Source organism: Arachis ipaensis, chromosome B5, assembly GCF_059453495.1.
Source record: "Arachis ipaensis isolate K30076 ecotype BB chromosome B5, ASM5945349v1, whole genome shotgun sequence".
Classification (NCBI taxonomy): Eukaryota; Viridiplantae; Streptophyta; class Magnoliopsida; order Fabales; family Fabaceae; genus Arachis; species Arachis ipaensis.
Genome location: NC_142440.1, coordinates 106,019,932 through 106,040,494, shown reverse-complemented (window position 1 = coordinate 106,040,494; position 20,563 = coordinate 106,019,932). Strand labels below are relative to the sequence as shown.

Sequence of the window (20,563 nt, the reverse complement as noted above, 5' to 3'; positions counted from 1 at the left end):
TGTTTCGGAAATATTTGTGAACCTTTTTACCTGCAAAAGACGGCAAAAACAGATACAAATGTTTAAGTTAGTTAAGTTTGTTATAAGCTACCATCTCTCCTATGTTCTCTATTATTTTTATATATGGCTTCAACAGGTGTAGGTTCAGAATTATCAATCAATAAGACAAAGTATATATCAATTGGACAGTGTCTAATTAGTACAAACTAAGCATGCAGAACAATTCGAAAAATACTTTAACCCAAAGGCCAATTCTATGATGTCTATTACTTAGTGCCTAATTAGTGCCTAGCTTACCTTTTATGGAAAACTTTAAATATTTAGAAATTATTTACTTTTATACTTTTTAAATTAAATATTGATTTTTAACTTGTTTTGGCAAGTTAGGCATTACCTTTTAAGCACCATAGCAATCACCTAATCCAAAACTATCAAAGTGAGTAAGTGCATAAATGTTCCAGTTGCTCAAACCTGTTAATTTGACACTAAGCACAAGTTTCTTTCAGCATATTATCATATAGAACGTTTTTAACCTAAATAGCCTTGGAACAACATTTTTTAGTATTATTACCACTTGTAAACATAAAAAAGCTAATAAAAGGTTAGAAGAGCTTTTATTAGGTCCAACAAAGTATTAGCCTAAATCAATAGATTAAGATATCATTTTTTAATTTCTTCAGACTGCTTTACCAGAAAAATGGATGTAGCTTGCCACTATATAACTGATTATTTTATTTTATTTTATTTTAAATACCCATTAAATCTAATAAAAACTTACATATTTGTTGAGAGATATTTACATTATAAGGAAACTTTATGAAATCAAGTAATCAACATTAAGAATAAACTAGAAAGGAAACGATCTAAACAGGCAATCACCTCGGATGTGGATTCCCCTTCACCATTTTCTGTCCATACTTGCGCCATCGGAAGACACTAACTTACTTTCCCTTGTAGAATTGGGCTTATGTGGGGGATCATGACTGTGTTGACTTTTATAAACAACATCTATTACACGACCCACATCATCATTGCATTCAATCTTCTTTGCAGAACATTCTGAATGAGTACACCTGTAATAGCTTCGAGATCCTGTGGGACTCTTCACTTGCTTCTGACCATACATCCGCCAACTGTAACCATCAGAAATTGAAACCCCTGCAACAAAACCACAAGAAACATGTTTGCAAGTGAAGCAGTACTTTTTTTATTTGTTTATTAGTGACTTTATTATTTTAAAATTGTGTAGTGCAGAGAAATAGAAGCAAACTAGCATAATAATCGCCTCCTTTCTCCTCCAACTATAAAATTTTAGTGCGAGACAAAGCCATGATGAAGCTATTAAGTTTAGCATAAACTAGTCCTTTTTCTCTAACCCTTTTCTTTATCATTGCCATAAAGAAAAAAGAGAATAATAATAATAAAAGAATTTTAATCTTTTTTCCCCTTCAATCAACCTTCCTCGGTGCGGCACAAAAAGACAAGCCCCACTATGAGTTCACACTTCATCACCAAAAAAATATTAAAATTAAAATTTAAAAATAGAAGAAAGAAAGAAATTGCACAGAACACGGAAGTATCACAACTAATAACACTTTCCATCAATGCTTCTTTTTTTTCCTTTTTTTGGTAACACTTTTTCCAGATCCAGCATATAAAAGCCAACTCCAGCCATGAAAACATTCTGAATGGGATGGTGCGAACGATCAAAATGAAATAATAATTAAAAAAAATGGTGTTAAAGAAATAAATTGACAAAAATTAAATAAGTATCAACTCAATTTTCTTCTCATCAAACTTAGTATTATGAATCAAGCAACTCAATTTTGAGATTTCAATTAGTTCAAGCAAGTAAAAGAGCTCATTAGGTCAAATGCAGATGAAGCAAGCGGTGCCGAAGAAAATTGAACAAAGTAAAAGCATTAATAAGAGATTTATATAGGTACCATTGAATCAATAGATTTCTGGTTCATGCAATACTCCCGAAGCTGTTAAAGCTCTTGAGAGAAGTTCTGCAAATACGGGAAGAAAAGACCAGTTTCTGCATACATTTTTTCTTTCTTTCCTATTATTTTTATTTTGTCTTGGAAAATCTAAGCTTGAGTGAGAAAAGAATGAAGAGGAAGAGAATGGGGAGAGCAGCGAAAGTGTTTGAGATTTTAAGAGCTTTGATGATTATGAAGACTTAGAAAGAGAGAGAGAGAGAGAATTTAATGATTTATATATCTGAAAAATAAAATTTGAGGTCCATCTATCTCCTGAGCATGAAATGACCTACTTTTAGTGCAAAAGAAACCAAATCTATGTTAGAAGTAGAGAACCTATAATTTGCTAATGATTAATTTAAATGCAAGAAAAGCAACCAAATGACTATTGTTCAGTACACCATGGAACCATCTCGTAGTCATAGATACTAATATGCTAACATGAATTCAAGAAAACTAATTTCATGTATTACATTCTTAAACCATCATTATTAAATTCCATTCCTCATTTGTATGGGATCAATCAACAAGTATTTAGCAGGGCAAATTTAAATTCCTTATTATGCTTAACAAGAAGTTTATAGGCATCCACTTAAATTTTTAAAAGAAAAATGAAAACGGAAGGCCTTAGAAATAAATACCATAAGTCCAAACACCAACTGGTTAATCGTAATGACCTATCGATCATTCCAGATCCAAGTTTCTAATTTGCAAAGTATAATTCTATTTATCGGTGCTGTTCTCAGACTATACACTCAACATTAAGAAAGATAAGAACAACCCTAAACCAGGCGGCTCAGAAAATTCTAACCATAACCAAAATCAGCCCTTCTCACATATCACATATGTTCAAGTATAGTTTACAACTTCAAGTAGATGAACACGAAGAGTGAGATTCCCACAAAATTTAAAACGATCACAGCAAAACAATACTTAAAATATCAATTTAAGAAATATAATAAAAATAGTAACAAGTTATCATGGAAATGCTCTAACCTTACTTTCATCTTTGACATCCATATTCGGCGTAGCAGGGCTCCCCTGCAATTCTGCTACCCCAACCACACCATTTCACCACAAAGAAATCACTCATTTAGATTTTTGAAGATTAAAAAAAAATGCAAATACTCATTGAAACCAAACCGTACCATCACTCCGATTGTTCACAACAGGTGATTCAGCAGCTAGGGTTCCTGAATTTGACCCCTTCGGAGGTTTATCTGAACTTTTCATCACGCCGCGCTGCGACTCAGTTTCACAAGGCGATTCGCTAGCTCGTTCTTCTCCCTCTGACGCCTTCCCTTGTTGTCCTTGTTTCTTTCCACCTTCGCCGCCTTCTGAATCCTTCTCTTTCGGGAGAAGCTCCGGCGCTCCCTCCGTGACAGCTCCGGCGCTCTCTCCGTGATAGACGGTGAGCGCCAAGGGAGTCACCATCAAATCCTCAAAATGGCGCAGCGAGGGGAGGTTGTCAAAGTTTCTCGCTCTATTGACCATATAAGACTTGAAATTGAAAGCGGGTTTCTCGCTCTCTTTATTTTCTTCTTTGCCCTTGAGGACTTCTTCTTTGGTAAGCACCACGGAGACCGAGAACGAAGGAAAAGGAAAAAATCAATTCCCTTTTTGGGGCTTCTTTGTGGTAATTGAAGAAATGGGGAGTTTAGTGAGTGTGTGGAACAGATGAAAAGTTGGGGATCTGGATCTGCTGCCTTGGTGGAACAGGAAACTTGTGTTGAGGTTCACGGACCTCATAATTGGTTACTGCGATTTACTGTGTTTCTGCGTGGTGCTAGTTAGTTGTTATTAGTATGGGGAGATTTGATTTTCTGGTGTTAGATTGAATTAGAAAGCTTTGGAATTGGGTTTCGTGGTGGAAGGAATGGGAGTGGTGTCTATTTTGGATTCATGAGGTCAGTGAATTGGATCGACGAGAGTGAAGGTGTAAGAGTTGAGAGTTAGAGAGTCTCGATGAAGGGTGGGGATCTGTTGGCAAAGTTTTAGGTTAGAATTCAGGGGTTATTGGGTTTGGGGCAGGTTATTAGGTTTTTTTTTAAAAACTTTTTGGCCACGCTTTTAAAGCGTGCTAAAAGAGCATCAGGATATAGCCACGCTTTAAAAGCGTGGCAAAAGAGCACCAGAATATGGCCACGCTTTATAAATGTTACTGTAGTGAAACCCTGTTGCCACGCTTTCAAAACGTCCCTGTTTTTGTCTACGGCCACGCTTTTGAAGCGTGGCAGAAAAAAACGTGGCCGTATCTTTATTCAACTACCACCCTTACAAAAGTGTGGCCATTGACCCTTTTCGCCACGCTTTTGAAGCGTGGCGAAAAAAACGTGGCTGAATCTCTATTCAATCGCCACCCTCACAAAAGCGTGGCCATTTACCACTTTTGGCCACGCTTTTAAAGCGTGGCAAAAAAAAGCGTGGCCATAGGCCTTTTTTCTTGTAGTGATATCTCTAATGCATCATCATACCATCAAGGCATCAATAATCATAATCACATATATGATCACATAATATATCTCAACCGAACCAAACATACCTCATCTACATAATTTCACCCAAAATTACCAAATTCCACACTTCAACTTCTCAAATCTTATTATTCAATAACCAACCTAATCATTCATATATTCATTATCTGAAATTCATCCAATCACTTGTGCCATCATACAATACACACATCGACTTACCTTTCTTACCTCTTTCCGGCCTCCGGCCTAAAATTCACGGCCTCCGGCCCAATTTTCACAATTTAAATGCATAAACCACAAATCAATACTCATTACCCCTGTACATCAAATTCTCAATACACCAAGCATACAAGGCCACACAATTCTCAACCCAATCATTAATTCACATTACATATCAACTATGCATATTAGCACCAACCATTTACACAATCCAAACTTAATCCTAGGGGCATCTAGCCTAGGAATTCTCATCACAACACACGGTACTTAAATGAAACTTAAACCGTACCTCTTGTAGCCAAACCAATTGAGCCTCTTCTTTGGAAGTCTTCACCAACCTTAGCTCCAAGCCTTACCAAAGCTCCTCAAGCAATACCAATCTCCCAATTGTGCACCAACATCACCAAATACACTAACATAACCAATATCACATACATACATCAACCTAGGGCTCATAAAAATGACAAATCACAAGGGTTTGAGCACTTCTTACCTCAGCCCATATGAAGTAGGGATAGAACCCACTTAGAATCCATGTTGGAGTATTCCTAAACACCCAAAATCACAAGATTTCAACACTAGCTATCCAAAAACGTGTAACAGTGGGGAATATCGAAAACTGGGCAGAGATGAATGGAACACTCACCACAAAACTTAGATAGAATTGTAGAGGATGAGAAGAGCGACACGTGGCCACAAACGGCTCGTCAATCGGAGCTCCGTAGCTCAAGTTATGGTGGTTTGAAGATCAAAGAGAGTTAGGTTTTCTCTCTTCTCTTCTCTCTTCTCAATTTCAGCGCCCCAACCCTTCTTTTTAGGGTAAAATGAGCTGAAATGCTCATAACTAATATTTATATATGTTGGGTCTTGGGCCCACTTAGGCCCGGTTCACTTATTTTTGCCCTTTGGCCCAATTTTGGGCCAAAACCTTTAAGATTAGCGCTCTAAATCGCACTTTAGATATTTCTACCTTCCCTAATTATAATTCCCCATTTCTTAATCTTATTTACTCATAATCAATTTCCTCAGCTGTAGTACCAGACAGATCTCAGCCGGTATTGCCGGTCAAAATTCCACTATGCGCTTTTACGCAGAAAACTATGTTTTTCGACTCGGAAAAATCACTGAATCCAAATATCATATTTAAATTATCAAATTCCAATTGCCAAATCTTCCAACCATATTCGCTCCTATTTAACTTATTATTTAATTAATTTTGATTAGACCGGGTATTACATTCTACACCCCTAACAGAAATTTTCGCCCTCGAAAATTCCATCCATCACTATCTTCTCTCTCTGCCAAGCCAATTACCACTAATCACAGCTCAACTCCAAGCATAACCTCCAAACTTACTTCCTTATTCTCAAACCCTCGAATTTCTACATGACTTGCTATTATAAAGTCTCTGACTCATCAATCAAAAACCCCTTTCATTTCTAGAAAGCAAACGAGTTTGAAATAACAATTTAACAAAAATCATAAGAATCCGCTTTCCTTTAATAATCTATAAAAGCATTTGAGACATATCTCTTTCGTTAAAGTTACTCATATGAAAAATTATCCTCAAAACCATAACCAACACTCTTTCAAATTTTTGGGGAAAAATTTTCAACAGTACCTCCCCAAAAATTGGAGTTTACCACCCGTCACGGGCTCCCTCAAACCAATCTCAGTACCGCATCAGTATTTCAATTTAGTGGCTTTCACATTCGTCTTTCAAAACCAATCATTATAAATCTCAATCTAATTCCAAGGTCACTATGACCAAACATCGTGGTACTCATCTCTCAAACACGACAACTTGCACTCTCTCATCATCTAAATCCAATTATGCATCAATGATAATTTCTTCATCCGCTTTAGAACCATCAAAGCTCGCAGCCGCAATCAATTCCAACTATTTGGGGATCATTACTTGCAGTAACCCACTTAACCCTTCCAGTATTCAAACTTAAGATATTATAGTAAACTTTCACAGCTCCTATTCGTAGCTATCATGTGTTACTGCTTCCGCAAGCTTCTACTGCTTTATTCTGATCTCTCGTCTAGTACGAGCCCTATCACTTACTTTCTCAAGTACTCAACCACAACTTAGCATGACTGGCATTTCAAATCAATGTTTCTAAATCCCTCATTTAGGACCATTCCTTATCTATTTAAATCAAAGGAACTAAAAGTCACAGGTTCAATCTGTTTCACCAAAAATCCAGAAATCAACCAACTACATAACAAACACAACACATCATTCTCAATAAAAAAAATCGTTTACATCACAGGCATTTATCCATTTGTATTAAGGCAAATCCTTACTCGGACCATCCGGTTTGCTCCTTAGTCTAATATTAAACTCGACATTCCCAGTTTTACTGTACAGGCGGTATTATAAAATCACGCATTGTCCTTTAAGCCTGATTATTGCAATTACCTCAATCTTACTGTCGCAATCGGCCCGCATCCTGACTCTCTCCTTGTTGGAAATTTCTTGATACATGCCCTGGTAACCCGCACTTGTAACATACACCTAACCCCAATTGGCACGGCCTATTTGGGTGATGACTCCCACATCTCTAACAGCTCGAAACATCAGAAGCAGCCGCTGCCCGTTTTCCCTTACCATTCCTTTGGTACTCCTCACTCGTCGCAAAGTTAGTCTGTCTTTGGGGAAAGTGTTGTACGTATCCTCTCTCCTTAAACTCTCGACCCCTTGGTGCGAATCCTTGGTTGTGCTCTCTATGACTTCCTTTCTCATCAACCCTCCTGATGTGTGGAAAACGATCCAACACAAAACCCACCGGCAAGTGTACCGGGTCGCATCAAGTAATAATAACTCACATGAGTGAGGTCGATCCCACAGGGATTGAAGGATTGAGCAATTTTAGTTTAGTGGTTGATTTAGTCAAGTGAATCAAGTATTGGTTGTGTGATTTGTGATTTGCAGAAGCTAAATTGCATGGAAAGTAAAGGGGAAGGGGAAATTTGCAGTAAACTAAAGGGCAGGAAAATAAAGGAGCTGAATCTTAAAGTGCAAGTAAATTAAATTGCAGAAACGTAGATTGCAAGTAATGTAAATGGCTGAAACTTAAAGTGCAAGAAATGTAAATTGCTTGAATTGTAAAAGGAATTGGGAATTGGGATTGCAGAATTTAAACAAGAACAACTAAATTGCATTAAACATAAAAGAGAAAATCTGAGTGCAGTGAAGTGGATCTTAACAGAAAAGTAAAATGACTTGAAGAATTTAAAAGCAGAGAAAGCAGTGCTTAATTTGCAGCAAAGTAAAAGTGGTTGAAGATCTCAGGGTGGAAGAGACTAGATAACAAGTCTAGATCTCAAATCCTTCCTTGATCCAATAAGAACAATTGCAAAAGAAGTGAAGAAGAGTAAATTGCAGAATTGAAGAGAAGATGAAGCATTAAAACAGAAAGTGAAATTCAATTATGCAGAAGAAGTAAACAAGAGATCTCAAGGTGAGATGGAAACAGAAGTTCTTCAATTCTCCACCCAAGATCCAAAGCAAGAAAAATAAAAGAGTGCTCAAGCAAGACCAAGAAGAAGAGAGATCAATTCTCCTCACAAGTTCTCAGTAATTCAAAGTAAAGAGCTCAAAAATGAAAATGACAATTAAAAGGAAAATTCAAAGTAAAATCTCCAAGTGTCAAAAGGTTTTTTAATTACATCAAACTAACTCCTATTTATACACTTTCTATTCTTGGATTTTGGAATTTGGGTGGGCTTTTGATTTTGTGAAGAAATGAATTAAATTGGATTTTTAATCCAATTTCTAGCCCAAATTGCACCTCCAGGGGAAAGCTCAGTTGGAAAATCCAACTTAGCTTTCAAGCATGCTCCATCCGTGTCAAGTGTGGTGTGCCCAGCCTTGTTTGAGTGCCAATTGCCTTAGAGCTAAGTTGGAAAATCCAACTTAGCTTTAGACCGTGTCATGATGCGCAAGACTTCCTCCTCGGTGCGCCAAAATGTGTGTCACAGCTCCCTTGGTGTGCAAACTTGTGCGCCAAAGTGTGGGGAAGAATGGGAGAAGCAATGCTCAGTTGGAAAATCCAACTGAGCTTTCCTTGTAGCGTCTTGCCCTTGGCCTCAAGGTCCCATGTTCAAATCCTGGTGGGAGCAAGTGGAGGACACCTTTGGAGCTAATTTCCTTGGTTGAGTGGGCACTCCTCCTTATGTTTCCAAGAATACCCAAGTTCGAAACTTGGAGGAAGCAATAAAGCTATTTTCCTTGTATTTCCTTGCAAGCTTGGTGGCACTCCTTCCTTATGTTTCAAAGAATACCCAAGTTCGAAACTTGGAGGAAGCAATAAAGCTATTTTCCTTGTATTTCCTTGCAAGCTTGGTGGCACTCCTTCCTTATGTTTCAAAGAATACCCAAGTTCAAGTCCTGGAGGAAGCATTCTAGCTATTTATTCTCAAATTCCCTTGCAAGGAGTAGCGTGTGGTTCCAAGTTCGAACCATGGAGGATGCAATTTGGCTATTTCTTCTTGAATTCTTTTGTGAGGAACGTTCCTTGGCTTCTCCTTGGTCCTTGGTTCGAATCTTGGTGGCTTCACTCATAGAATTTCATCTTGAATTAATTTGAAGAGGTCCCCGATAAAGTTAACTTAGTTAACTTAGCTTTGCACCAATTCCTTGCTTTCTTGGATGCTCAGTTGACTAAGTTAACTTAGCTTTTGTGCCTTGCTTCCTTTTTGGTTCCTTGTGAAGCTCGGTTCACTTTCCCAACTTAGCTTCCATTCTTCCTTGATGTTGGCCACGCTTTTTCTTTCCTTTTGGCACGCTTTCTCTTCCTTTGGGCATGCTTCTTGAGCCACGCTTTTCTTCTTTTTTTTCTTTCTTCACCTACAAGTAATCAAAACAACAAATCAAAGTATCACAAAATTCACAAGGTTTATAAATCATTAAAAATCAATTAAATTTGGCTTCAACCTCATGATTTAGCATCAAATAATAGGTGGTTGTTTGATTCAAAGAAGTTATGCATTTTCATCCCAAATTACTTACTTAGAATGCAAGAAAGTGCATAAAACCTAATAAAAACTAAGAAAAAGGCTAGTGAAACTAGGCTAAGATGACTTGTCATCACAACACCAAACTTAAAACTTGCTTGTCCCCAAGCAAGCACTTAAACATAAGAGAAGATAGAATGAAATAGATAGGCATGCATGTCCTTATTATGCAAATAGTGGAATTTTGTTTATGGGGTTTTATGCAGATCAAAAATAGCTCATTTATTACTTGCTGTCAAAATAACTATGCTTCCTTAAGGGTTCACCAAGGTTGCTGCTATGATTCCTTACCCTTTTGCTTGATTCCCTTGTTAGCTTTTTCTTCTTTCTTTTGTATTTCAGAGCTTATTATTTATTAAAGACTTGGTGTCAAATGTTGCAATGGCCTTTGGCTTCTTTTCACTCAACATTTTTTTCACCACAGACACATGGCTCACTTCTTTCTTCCTAGGATCATTGATGCCCAGCATCTCTTTGGATCACTAAATGTTTTGTAGCTAGGTTGCTCTTTATTGTGGACTTTCAGTTGACAATCCCAAATCAGTTGATCTAAGTTGCCAAGTTTTAAAATACTCCTTAGAACCTACTTGTCCAAGCATATCCCAGTACATAAACACCATAGGCATATGTCCTAGGGTCCAAGCTATTGGTGTCTAGCCTTATTGTTTGTTTCTTTGCCAACTTTTGGCTTTTCTTCTTTCTTTTTCTTTCTGTTTTGGTTTATTTTCAAGGGACTTTCATTAATTGAAGGATCATAGCAGCAAACTAGCTTAAGCTTTAAGAAACAAGTCATTCTGCAACATTTATTCTATGAGCTAATAGTTGAATCAAACACACACCACCACAAATCTTCATTCTAACTTTTGCAACGTTGAACAATGACTATTCTAAATCAAACATCTTTTCTTTTATTCAAACAGCAAGGGAGACAAGACAAGGTATTCTAGTTAATGAGTGATGACAATTATTATGCAGATGACCTTCAAGCAAAAATTATGCAGATAGCTTTCTTTAACATGTACTTCCACTTGCAACTAAATAATCATTCCAGCCAGGCATAAAGGATTCTCTGAATTAATTCATTACATAATAACAAGGATCAAGAATAGGTACAACCTGTGGAGTTGCAATTTTCCATTCTTCTTTCTTATTTGCTCCTTTTGAGTTGTAATTCAGGTGTTCTTTTAAGTTGTTGGCTATTTTTTTTTTGCCTGCTCCTCAATTGTTGCTTGCTGTTCAACCCCTTCAGGTGTTGGTAAATCTGCAAAACTTGTGCGTGGGTTCTCGAACTTATTTTGGTGTGTGAACACCAAACTCACTTGCCAATATTTCTCATGCAACAAATTGTATGTGAACTCTTTTTCTTTTTTTCACAAAAAATAAACTAATGATTTTGAAATAGCAAAATAGTTAATTAGTTTATCTAAATGCTCAAAGCTAGCATTATATAGGGGGTGAGAATATGTTTTATGATGAGATTTTGGTGGAACACCAAACTTAGAATCCTTCATTCTCCCTTATATTGTTTTGGTGTGCAACACCAAACATAGCTTTTTGCAATGTAGATAAGGCTAATTAACCTCTTTATTGAAATAACTATGGAAAGAAACTACCTCAGGTTGGGTTGCCTCCCAACAAGCGCTCTTTTATTGTCATTAGCTTGACATTGACTCCCTCTTTTCTGGCGGTTGATGACTGTAGTGCCTCAACTTGTCCCCTCTGATCGTGAGCTTCTTCTTTGTTCCTTGGTGCTCTATCTCAGCATGTTCTAGTGATAATATTTTGCTCACAGTATAGTAGTCGTTAGTCTGTTAGTCTGTTCCCAGTTGTTGATAGACTAATTGCACTTTGTCACCTTTGGAGAGCCCTTCTGTTGGCATTTTTTTGTTCTTCCACCCCTTTTTGATTCTGTTTTTGTTTTTCTTCCTTCCTTTTGTTAATTCTTCTTCTTTGAAAACAGGCTCCCTTTTGAAATTCCTTTTCTTAGTTGCCAATACTACAATGTTCCCTTGAGCTTCTTCATTACTTTGCACAGTCTCTTTCTCTTTTTGGCCTGCTGTATCATCTATCTCTTGCTTGGGAGGGCAGTTGTTGTTTGTCTTGTTGATTTCCTCCCTCCATTGCAGATTCTCCTTGTCTGTTTCTGTACCATCCTTCTTTTCATTACTACTTTGTGTTTCTGGTAGTACACTCAGAGTGATACTTTCATTATGCATCCTGAGGGTTAATTCTCCTTGCTCTATGTCTATGATGGCCCTAGCAGTGGCCAAGAACGGTCTTCCCAGTATAATGGAGTCGCCCTCATCCTGATTCGAATCCAGGATCACAAAATCTGTAGGGAAGATGAATCTGTCTACCTTGACTAGAAGGTTCTCAATTATACCCGTGGGGCATATCACTAATTTGTCCACCAATTCTAGAGACATCTGCACTGGTTTCACCTCTTTTATGCCTAGCTTTTTCACTAGGGAGGCAGGCATTAGATTGATATTAGCTCCCAAGTCACACATCGCCTTCTTGATGGTCATACTACCAATGGCGCAGGGTAGAAAGAAACTCCCAGGGTCCTCGAGTTTGGGAGGAAGTCCCTTCTGGATTAGTGCTCTGCATTCCTCAGTGAGCAGTACGGTTTCATTAACTTGCCAACTCCTCTTCTTGTTGATAAGTTCCTTCAAGAACTTTGCGTACAGGGGCATTTGCTCAAGTGCTTCAGCTAAGGGAATATTGATCTCTAACTTCTTGAAAATTTTAAGAAATTTTGGAAAGTGTTGATCCTTAGTCTCCTTGTTGAGCCTTTGAGGATATGGCAAGGGTGGAGTGAAGTTCATTCCCTGCCTTTGGTCCTTAGTTGGCTCTTCAATTACTTCCTTTCCCTTTCTTGATTTTTGTGGCTGATCTTCTCTTTCTTGAACTTGATTCTGAGTTGGCTTGTTTGCTGTCTCCTCCTTGTCATTGACTTTCTCTTCTTCAGCTTGTTTCTTGTCACTTTCCTTTGACTTCTTGGTTGCTTCTTCATTTTTCACCAGGACTTTTCCACTCCTCAGTTGTATTGCCTTGCACTCCTCTTTTGGATTGGGAATGGTGTCACTTGGTAGTGAGTTTGATGACCTTTCAATGGTGATCTGCTTGGAGAGTTGTCCAATTTGCCGTTCCATATTTTTCATGGAGGCTTCTTGGTTCCTCACTGTCATCTCTTGAGTTTTCATCATTTTTTCCATTAGGAGCTCCAAGTTGTTAATCCTTTGGGATTCTTGTGAGATTGGTTGATTGTGGGGTGTTGAGGGTTGAGGGTAAGTGTTCTGATTTGAGGTTTGGTTATTGGATGGGTAATGGTTGGAGTTGGGATAGTTGTTTTGGGATTTTCTGTAAGAGTTTTGGTTGTTTCTTGAAGTGTTTTGATTTGAGTTTCTCTGCCATGGTTGTTGATTTTGGTTGTGATTGTCTCCCCACCTAAGGTTTGGGTGGTTCTTCCAAGAAGGGTTGTAGGTGTCACCAAAGACTTCATTTGGCCCAGAATTTTGATTGTGCATGTACTGGACTTGCTCTTGCTGTTGCTCCTCTTGAGTCTCTTCATTTTGTCCCCATGTAGATGATGGTTGGCTTGTATTAACTGCTGCAACTTGGAGGCTATCAATCCTCTTGGCCATTTGCTCAAATTGTTGTTGAATTTGCTGCTGCATCATTTTGTTTTGAGCCAAGATTGAGTCCGCTCCTTCCAACTCCATCACTCCTTTCCTTTGTGATGGTTGGCGTTGCCTTTGGTGAGCAAAGAAATATTGATTGTTGGCCACCATATCAATGAGATTTTGAGCTTCCTCTGCTGTTTTCATCAATTGTAAAGAACCTCCTGCTGAATAATCCAAAGCCTCTTGAGATTTCAGTATCAAGCCTTCATAGAAATTCTGCAATCTGTCCCACTCACTGAACATTCCTGGTGGACACTTCCTGATTAGAGCTTTGTATCGTTCCCATGCCTCATACAAGGGTTCATCATCCATTTGTGTGAATGTTTGCACTTCAGTCTTCAATCTAATAACTCTTTGAGGTGGGTAAAACTTGGCAAGGAACTTGGTTACTAGATCATCCCAATTGTTGATGCTGCCTCTTGGGAAGGATTCCAACCATTGAGTGGCTTTGTCTCTGAGAGAAAATGGAAATAGCAGTAGCTTGTAACTGTCAGGGTGCACGCCATTGGTTTTGACAGTGTCACAAATCCTCAAGAAGGTGGATAAGTGTTGGTTAGGATCTTCAAGTGGTCCTCCTCCATAAGAACAATTGTTTTGAACCAAGGTGATGAGTTGTGGCTTTAGTTCAAAATTATTTGCATTAACATTTGGGGTAAGAATACTACTCCCACAATGTCTAGGATCTGCACTTGTGTAGGAAGCTAAAACTCTTTTCTGTGGTGGATTATTGTTGTTATTGGCTGCTCCTTCAGCCCCATTTGGTGGGTTTGTTAAGTGTTCCTCCATATCTTGGAATTCTTCTTCTGACTCCTCTTCTCCAATAATATTTTTCCCTCTTTCAGCTCTTCTTAACCTTCTGAGGGTTCTTTCGTCTTGTTCACAAAAAGTGGGTGTAATTCTCCTTGTACCTGACATACAACCAAAGCATAAAAATCATAACACCAGAAAGCAACAACACTTCAATCCATGGCTGAAGTGAAATGTTAATTGGCTTAAGCAAAAATTCAAACAGTTAGTGTGTTAGTCAAAAACAGAAAAATAAAAAGTGCTTGATCTAGATCTCCACTTCACTTAATCATTGTCAATCTAATCAATCCCCGGCAACGGTGCCAAAAACTTGATTTGTGGAAAACCATCCAACACAAAACCCACCGGCAAGTGTACCGGGTCGCATCAAGTAATAATAACTCACATGAGTGAGGTCGATCCCACAGGGATTGAAGGATTGAGCAATTTTAGTTTAGTGGTTGATTTAGTCAAGCGAATCAAGTATTGGTTGTGTGATTTGTGATTTGCAGAAGCTAAATTGCATGGAAAGTAAAGGGGAAGGGGAAATTTGCAGTAAACTAAAGAGCAGGAAAATAAAGGAGCTGAATCTTAAAGTGCAAGTAAATTAAATTGCAGAAACTTAGATTGCAAGTAATGTAAATGGCTGAAACTTAAAGTGCAAGAAATGTAAATTGCTTGAATTGTAAAAGGAATTGGGAATTGGGATTGCAGAATTTAAACAAGAACAACTAAATTGCATGAAACATAAAAGAGAAAATCTGAGTGCAGTGAAGTGGATCTTAACAGAAAAGTAAAATGACTTGAAGAATTTAAAAGCAGAGAAAGCAATGCTTAATTTGCAGCAAAGTAAAAGTGGTTGAAGATCTCAGGGTGGAAGAGACTAGATAACAAGTCTAGATCTCAAATCCTTCCTTGATCCAATAAGAACAATTGCAAAAGAAGTGAAGAAGAGTAAATTGCAGAATTGAAGAGAAGATGAAGTAGTAAAACAGAAAGTGAAATTCAATTATGCAGAAGAAGTAAACAAGATATCTCAAGGTGAGATGGAAACAGAAGTTCTTCAATTCTCCACCCAAGATCCAAAGCAAGAAAAATAAAAGAGTGCTCAAGCAAGAACCAAGAAGAAGAGAGATCAATTCTCCTCCCAAGTTCTCAGAAATTCAAAGTAAAGAGCTCAAAAATGAAAATGACAATTAAAAGGAAAATTCAAAGTAAAATCTCCAAGTGTCAAAAGGTTTTTTAATTACATCAAACTAACTCCTATTTATACACTTTCTATTCTTGGATTTTGGAATTTGGGTGGGCTTTTGATTTTGTGAAGAAATGAATTAAATTGGATTTTTAATCCAATTTCTAGCCCAAATTGCACCTCCAGGGGAAAGCTCAGTTGGAAAATCCAACTTAGCTTTCAAGCATGCTCCATCCGTGTCAAGTGTGGTGTGCCCAGCCTTGTTTGAGTGCCAATTGACTTAGAGCTAAGTTGGAAAATCCAACTTAGCTTTAGACCGTGTCATGATGCGCAAGACTTCCTCCTTGGTGCGCCAAAATGTGTGTCACAGCTCCCTTGGTGTGCAAACTTGTGCGCCAAAGTGTGGGGAAGAATGGGAGAAGCAATGCTCAGTTGGAAAATCCAACTGAGCTTTCCTTGTAGCGTCTTGCCCTTGGCCTCAAGGTCCCATGTTCAAATCCTGGTGGGAGCAAGTGGAGGACACCTTTGGAACTAATTTCCTTGGTTGAGTGGGCACTCCTCCTTATGTTTCCAAGAATACCCAAGTTCGAAACTTGGAGGAAGCAATAAAGCTATTTTCCTTGTATTTCCTTGCAAGCTTGGTGGCACTCCTTCCTTATGTTTCAAAGAATACCCAAGTTCGAAACTTGGAGGAAGCAATAAAGCTATTTTCCTTGTATTTCCTTGAAAGCTTGGTGGCACTCCTTCCTTATGTTTCAAAGAATACCCAAGTTCAAGTCCTGGAGGAAGCATTCTAGCTATTTATTCTCAAATTCCCTTGCAAGGAGTAGCGTGTGGTTCCAAGTTCGAACCATGGAGGATGCAATTTGGCTATTTCTTTTTGAATTCTTTTGTGAGGAACGTTCCTTGCCTTCTCCTTGGTCCTTGGTTCGAATCTTGGTAGCTTCACTCATAGAATTTCATCTTGAATTAATTTGAAGAGGTCCCCGATAAAGTTAACTTAGTTAACTTAGCTTTGCACCAATTCCTTGCTTTCTTGGATGCTCAGTTGACTAAGTTAACTTAGCTTTTGTGCCTTGCTTCCTTTTTGGTTCCTTGTGAAGCTCGGTTCACTTTCCCAACTTAGCTTCCATTCTTCCTTGATGTTGGCCACGCTTTTTCTTTCCTTTTGGCACGCTTTCTCTTCCTTTGGGCATGCTTCTTGAGCCACGCTTTTCTTCTTTTTTTTCTTTCTTCACCTACAAGTAATCAAAACAACAAATCAAAGTATCACAAAATTCACAAGGTTTATAAATCATTAAAAATCAATTAAATTTGGCTTCAACCTCATGATTTAGCATCAAATAATAGGTGGTTGTTTGATTCAAAGAAGTTATGCATTTTCATCCCAAATTACTTACTTAGAATGCAAGAAAGTGCATAAAACCTAATAAAAACTAAGAAAAAGGCTAGTGAAACTAGGCTAAAATGACTTGTCATCACAACACCAAACTTAAAACTTGCTTGTCCCCAAGCAAGCACTTAAACATAAGAGAAGATAGAATGAAATAGATAGGCATGCATGTCCTTATTATGCAAATAGTGGAATTTTGTTTATGGGGTTTTATGCAGATCAAAAATAGCTCATTTATTACTTGTTGTCAAAATAACTATGCTTCCTTAAGGGTTCACCAAGGTTGCTGCTATGATTCCTTACCCTTTTGCTTGATTCCCTTGTTAGCTTTTTCTTCTTTCTTTTGTATTTCAGAGCTTATTATTTATTAAAGACTTGGTGTCAAATGTTGCAATGGCCTTTGGCTTCTTTTCACTCAACATTTTTTTCACCATAGACACATGGCTCACTTCTTTCTTCCTAGGATCATTGATGCCCAGCATCTCTTTGGATCACTAAATGTTTTGTAGCTAGGTTGCTCTTTATTGTGGACTTTCAGTTGACAATCCCAAATCAGTTGATCTAAGTTGCCAAGTTTTAAAATACTCCTTAGAACCTACTTGTCCAAGCATATCCCAGTACATAAACACCATAGGCATATGTCCTAGAGTCACGTTAACTAAGTTATCGTGAACTCTAACGTGGAGAATGGAAGTTGAGCCAACGTTAGTGACACTTAACATTGTCACTAACGTTGGCAAATGCTCATAAGTGGCCACGTTAGAGTCCACGTTAACTTAGTTAACGTGGCCTCTAACGTTAGAAAGGGGGAGAAACGCCAACGTTAGTGACATTCAACATTGTCACTAACGTTGGCCTAAGGAGAAACATACCACGTTAACTCCCACGATAACTTGGTTAACGTCGGAGCTAACGTAAGAAGCAAGCATGGTCGACAACGTTAGTGACACCCAACATTGTCACTAACGTTGGAAGCAACCACACAACCCCCCAAGGAGCCACATTAACTTCCACCTTAACTTAGTTAACGTGGAAGCTAACGTTGATGAGTGAAAGAATGGCCAACGTTAGTGACATTCAACATTGTCACTAACGTTGGGGATGGCTAAGCATGGCCACATTAGAAACCACGTTAACCTAGTTAACGTGGACTCTAACGTGAGGCATAGGGGCACCTTGGAACGTTAGTGACAATGTTGATTGTCACTAATGTTCTCGAAGGATGGCAAGCCCACGTTAAAGAGCCACGTTAACTAAGTTAACGTGGGCTCTAATGTGGGAACAAAGGGGACTTTTCAAAGTTATTGGAAATGTTAAGTCTCAATAACGTGTGGGAAGGACTTAGAGGCAACGTTAGTGGCAACGTTTATGCCACTAACGTTGAAGTTAACGTGGCTTTTACTTAGTAACGTTAGTGAGAAAGTTGATTGTCGCTAACGTTCTCGAACTTATATTTTCACTAAACGTTAACACCCCTAACGTCCTGAGCTAAGGTCTCTGCCCACTTCACATTTTCTCTCTGCAAGTAAAGCCAAGCCCAAATGAAGAAGAGAACTACTTCAAACTCAAGATTCAAAGGCCCAAGACTTGAAGAGCCAACTAGAAGCTGAGAGAAGTAGTATATAGAGGAGTAGCTTTGAATTGTTGAAAAAGTAAAAAAAGAGGGAAAAAAGGGAACTACTCTCTGTATTTTACTTTCTATGCAATTTCTAGTTCTATGATGTATTCTCCATCTTTGTTTTCATTTTCTAGAGCTATGAACAACTAAACCCCTTTCATTGGGTTAGGGAGCTCTGTTGTAATTTGATGGATCAATACTAATTTTCATTATTCTTCTTCTATCTTTTCTCTTGATTTTACTTGAAAGCTTTTGATCTTCATCCAATTGAGTAGTTATCTTGGAAAAGAAGCTATTCAAACTTGGATCTCTTCTGAACCTTGAAAGAGGAATGAAGAGATCAAGCTAGAAATGCTTTCTCATGCTGGACCAAATTGGGTTTGGATGGGTATGTGACTATAACCCTCTCAATACTTGATTTGGGAAATGCATGTGGTATAATCAGTGACCATACTTCATCTCTTCTCATGAGCAATTGACCAAGGAATTGGCTATTGATCAAGATTTGAGAGATTGAATTGCAAGAAATTGTAATTCAATCAATTAAGATTGCCAAGGAGATCAATGAGTGCATTGATTGAGGAAGAGATGAAAATGAACTTGATCCGGAGAATTGCAACATCTCCTAAGCCCAATGATCTCCCCATCTCTAATCTTACCCATTCTCTTTAATTTCTGCCATTTACTTTTATAAGCAAATTCCCCATTCCTATTTACAATTCTGCAATTTATTTTCAGTCATTTACTTCCAGTCCTTTAATTCTAGCATTTACTTTTATGTTATTTACATTCATGCCATTTTATTTTCTGCAACTCTCATCCCAAATTCTGGATTCGCTCAACTAGAACATTCTTCTAATTAAAGTTGCTTGATCAATCAATCTCTGTGGGATTCGACCTCACTCTATTGTGAGTTTTTACTTGACGAAAAATTCGGTACACTTGCCGAAGGAAATTTGTTGAGAGACAGTTTCCACCTGCGTCAAGTTTATGGCGCCGTTGCCGGGGATTGATTGTGCATCAACAATGATTAAATTGGAAGATCACTAGATTGAGCATTTTTACTTTGTGAATTTTATTTTTTGTTTGAGTGATTTACTTTCTGTTTTAGTTAAACTTCTTCCCTTCCCCCTCTTCTCTTTTGTTTTTCTTTGTTATTTTCAATTCTGTTTGCTAACCCACTAACTGTTTGATATATTGCATCACCCACAACTAACAGTAATTCTGACAAAAAATACTCTCTGCACCTATCTTTTCTTGCTTACACTTGATGGTTGTATGACAGGGAGAAAAAGCGGGGCTTCAACTTCCTTCGATTCTGAACCTAAGAGGGCCTTCCTTAGATTAAGGAGGGAGGCAAGAGGAAAGAAAGTGGTTGGTGCTGAGGAAGAAGAGGAATTCTTTGAACCAAAGATGGAAGACAACATGGAAAACCACCATGAAGAAGAGGATCACAACCATGGGGGAGGAGGTAGAGCAAATCATGCTGGGGAGGATAAAAGAGTTTTGGGCTCTTACATCAATCCAAACCCAGGCAATTGTGGAAGTAGCATCCAAAAGCCAACAATCCATGCCAACAACTTTGAACTTAAACCACAGCTCATCACCCTTGTTCAGAACAACTGTTCGTTTGGAGGAGGTGTTCAAGAAGACCCCAATCAATATTTGACCACCTTCCTGAGAATATGTGACACAGTGAAGTCTAATGGTGTTCATCCTGACACCTATAGACTGCTCTTGTTTCCATTCTCACTTAGGGACAAAGCAGCCAAATGGTTGGAATCTTTCCCAAGGGAAAGCTTGACAACTTGGGAAGACGTGGTGAACAAATTCTTAGCAAGATTTTACCCTTCTCAACGAATCAATAGGCTGAGAGCTGAGGTCCAAACTTTCAGGCAACAAGATGGTGAGACTCTATATGAAGCATGGGAGAGGTTTAAAGACCTAACAAGAAGGTGCCCACCAGATATGTTCAACGAATGGGTGCAGCTGCACATTTTCTATGAAGGGCTCTCTTATGAGTCAAAGAAGGCCGTAGACCATTCATCCGGAGGATCTTTGAACAAGAAGAAGACTATTGAGGAAGCCATAGATGTTATTGAAACAGTAGCAGAGAACGACTACTTCTATGCTTCCGAAAGAGGGAACACAAGAGGAGTAATGGAGCTAAACAATGTAGATGCTC

The 20,563-nt window shown here is 38.3% G+C and overlaps 1 protein-coding gene and 1 non-coding gene across 2 annotated transcripts; both read right to left on the bottom strand.

Annotated features, from left to right (window-relative positions):
• Nucleotides 1-898: 898 nt before the first annotated feature.
• LOC110272230 (WRKY transcription factor SUSIBA2-like) lies at nucleotides 899-3,479 on the bottom strand. Its single transcript, XM_021124168.2, has 3 exons — nucleotides 3,134-3,479; nucleotides 2,987-3,037; nucleotides 899-1,158 (listed from the first exon to the last, which is right to left on the bottom strand). The coding sequence occupies exons 1-3, from the start codon at nucleotides 3,477-3,479 to the stop codon at nucleotides 899-901; spliced, it is 657 nt and encodes a 218-aa protein (XP_020979827.1).
• A 16,765-nt stretch (nucleotides 3,480-20,244) lies between these two features.
• LOC148565269 (small nucleolar RNA R71) lies at nucleotides 20,245-20,351 on the bottom strand. Its single transcript, XR_015884585.1, has one exon. It is a non-coding gene; the product is annotated as a small nucleolar RNA R71 (small nucleolar RNA).
• Between the last annotated feature and the right edge of the window lie 212 nt (nucleotides 20,352-20,563).

What these genes read in the sequence shown, in the direction of transcription:
- LOC110272230 (XM_021124168.2), bottom strand. Translation starts at nt 3,479, where the DNA reads ATGGTCAATAGAGCGAGAAACTTTGACAACCTCCCCTCGCTGCGCCAT. An exon ending in TGTGAACAATCGGAGTGATG is followed by an intron (nt 3,038 to 3,133) that starts GTACGGTTTGGT and finishes TGGTTGGGGTAG; the next exon opens with CAGAATTGCAGGGGAGCCCT. An exon ending in TATGGATGTCAAAGATGAAA is followed by an intron (nt 1,159 to 2,986) that starts GTAAGGTTAGAG and finishes GTTTTGTTGCAG; the next exon opens with GGGTTTCAATTTCTGATGGT.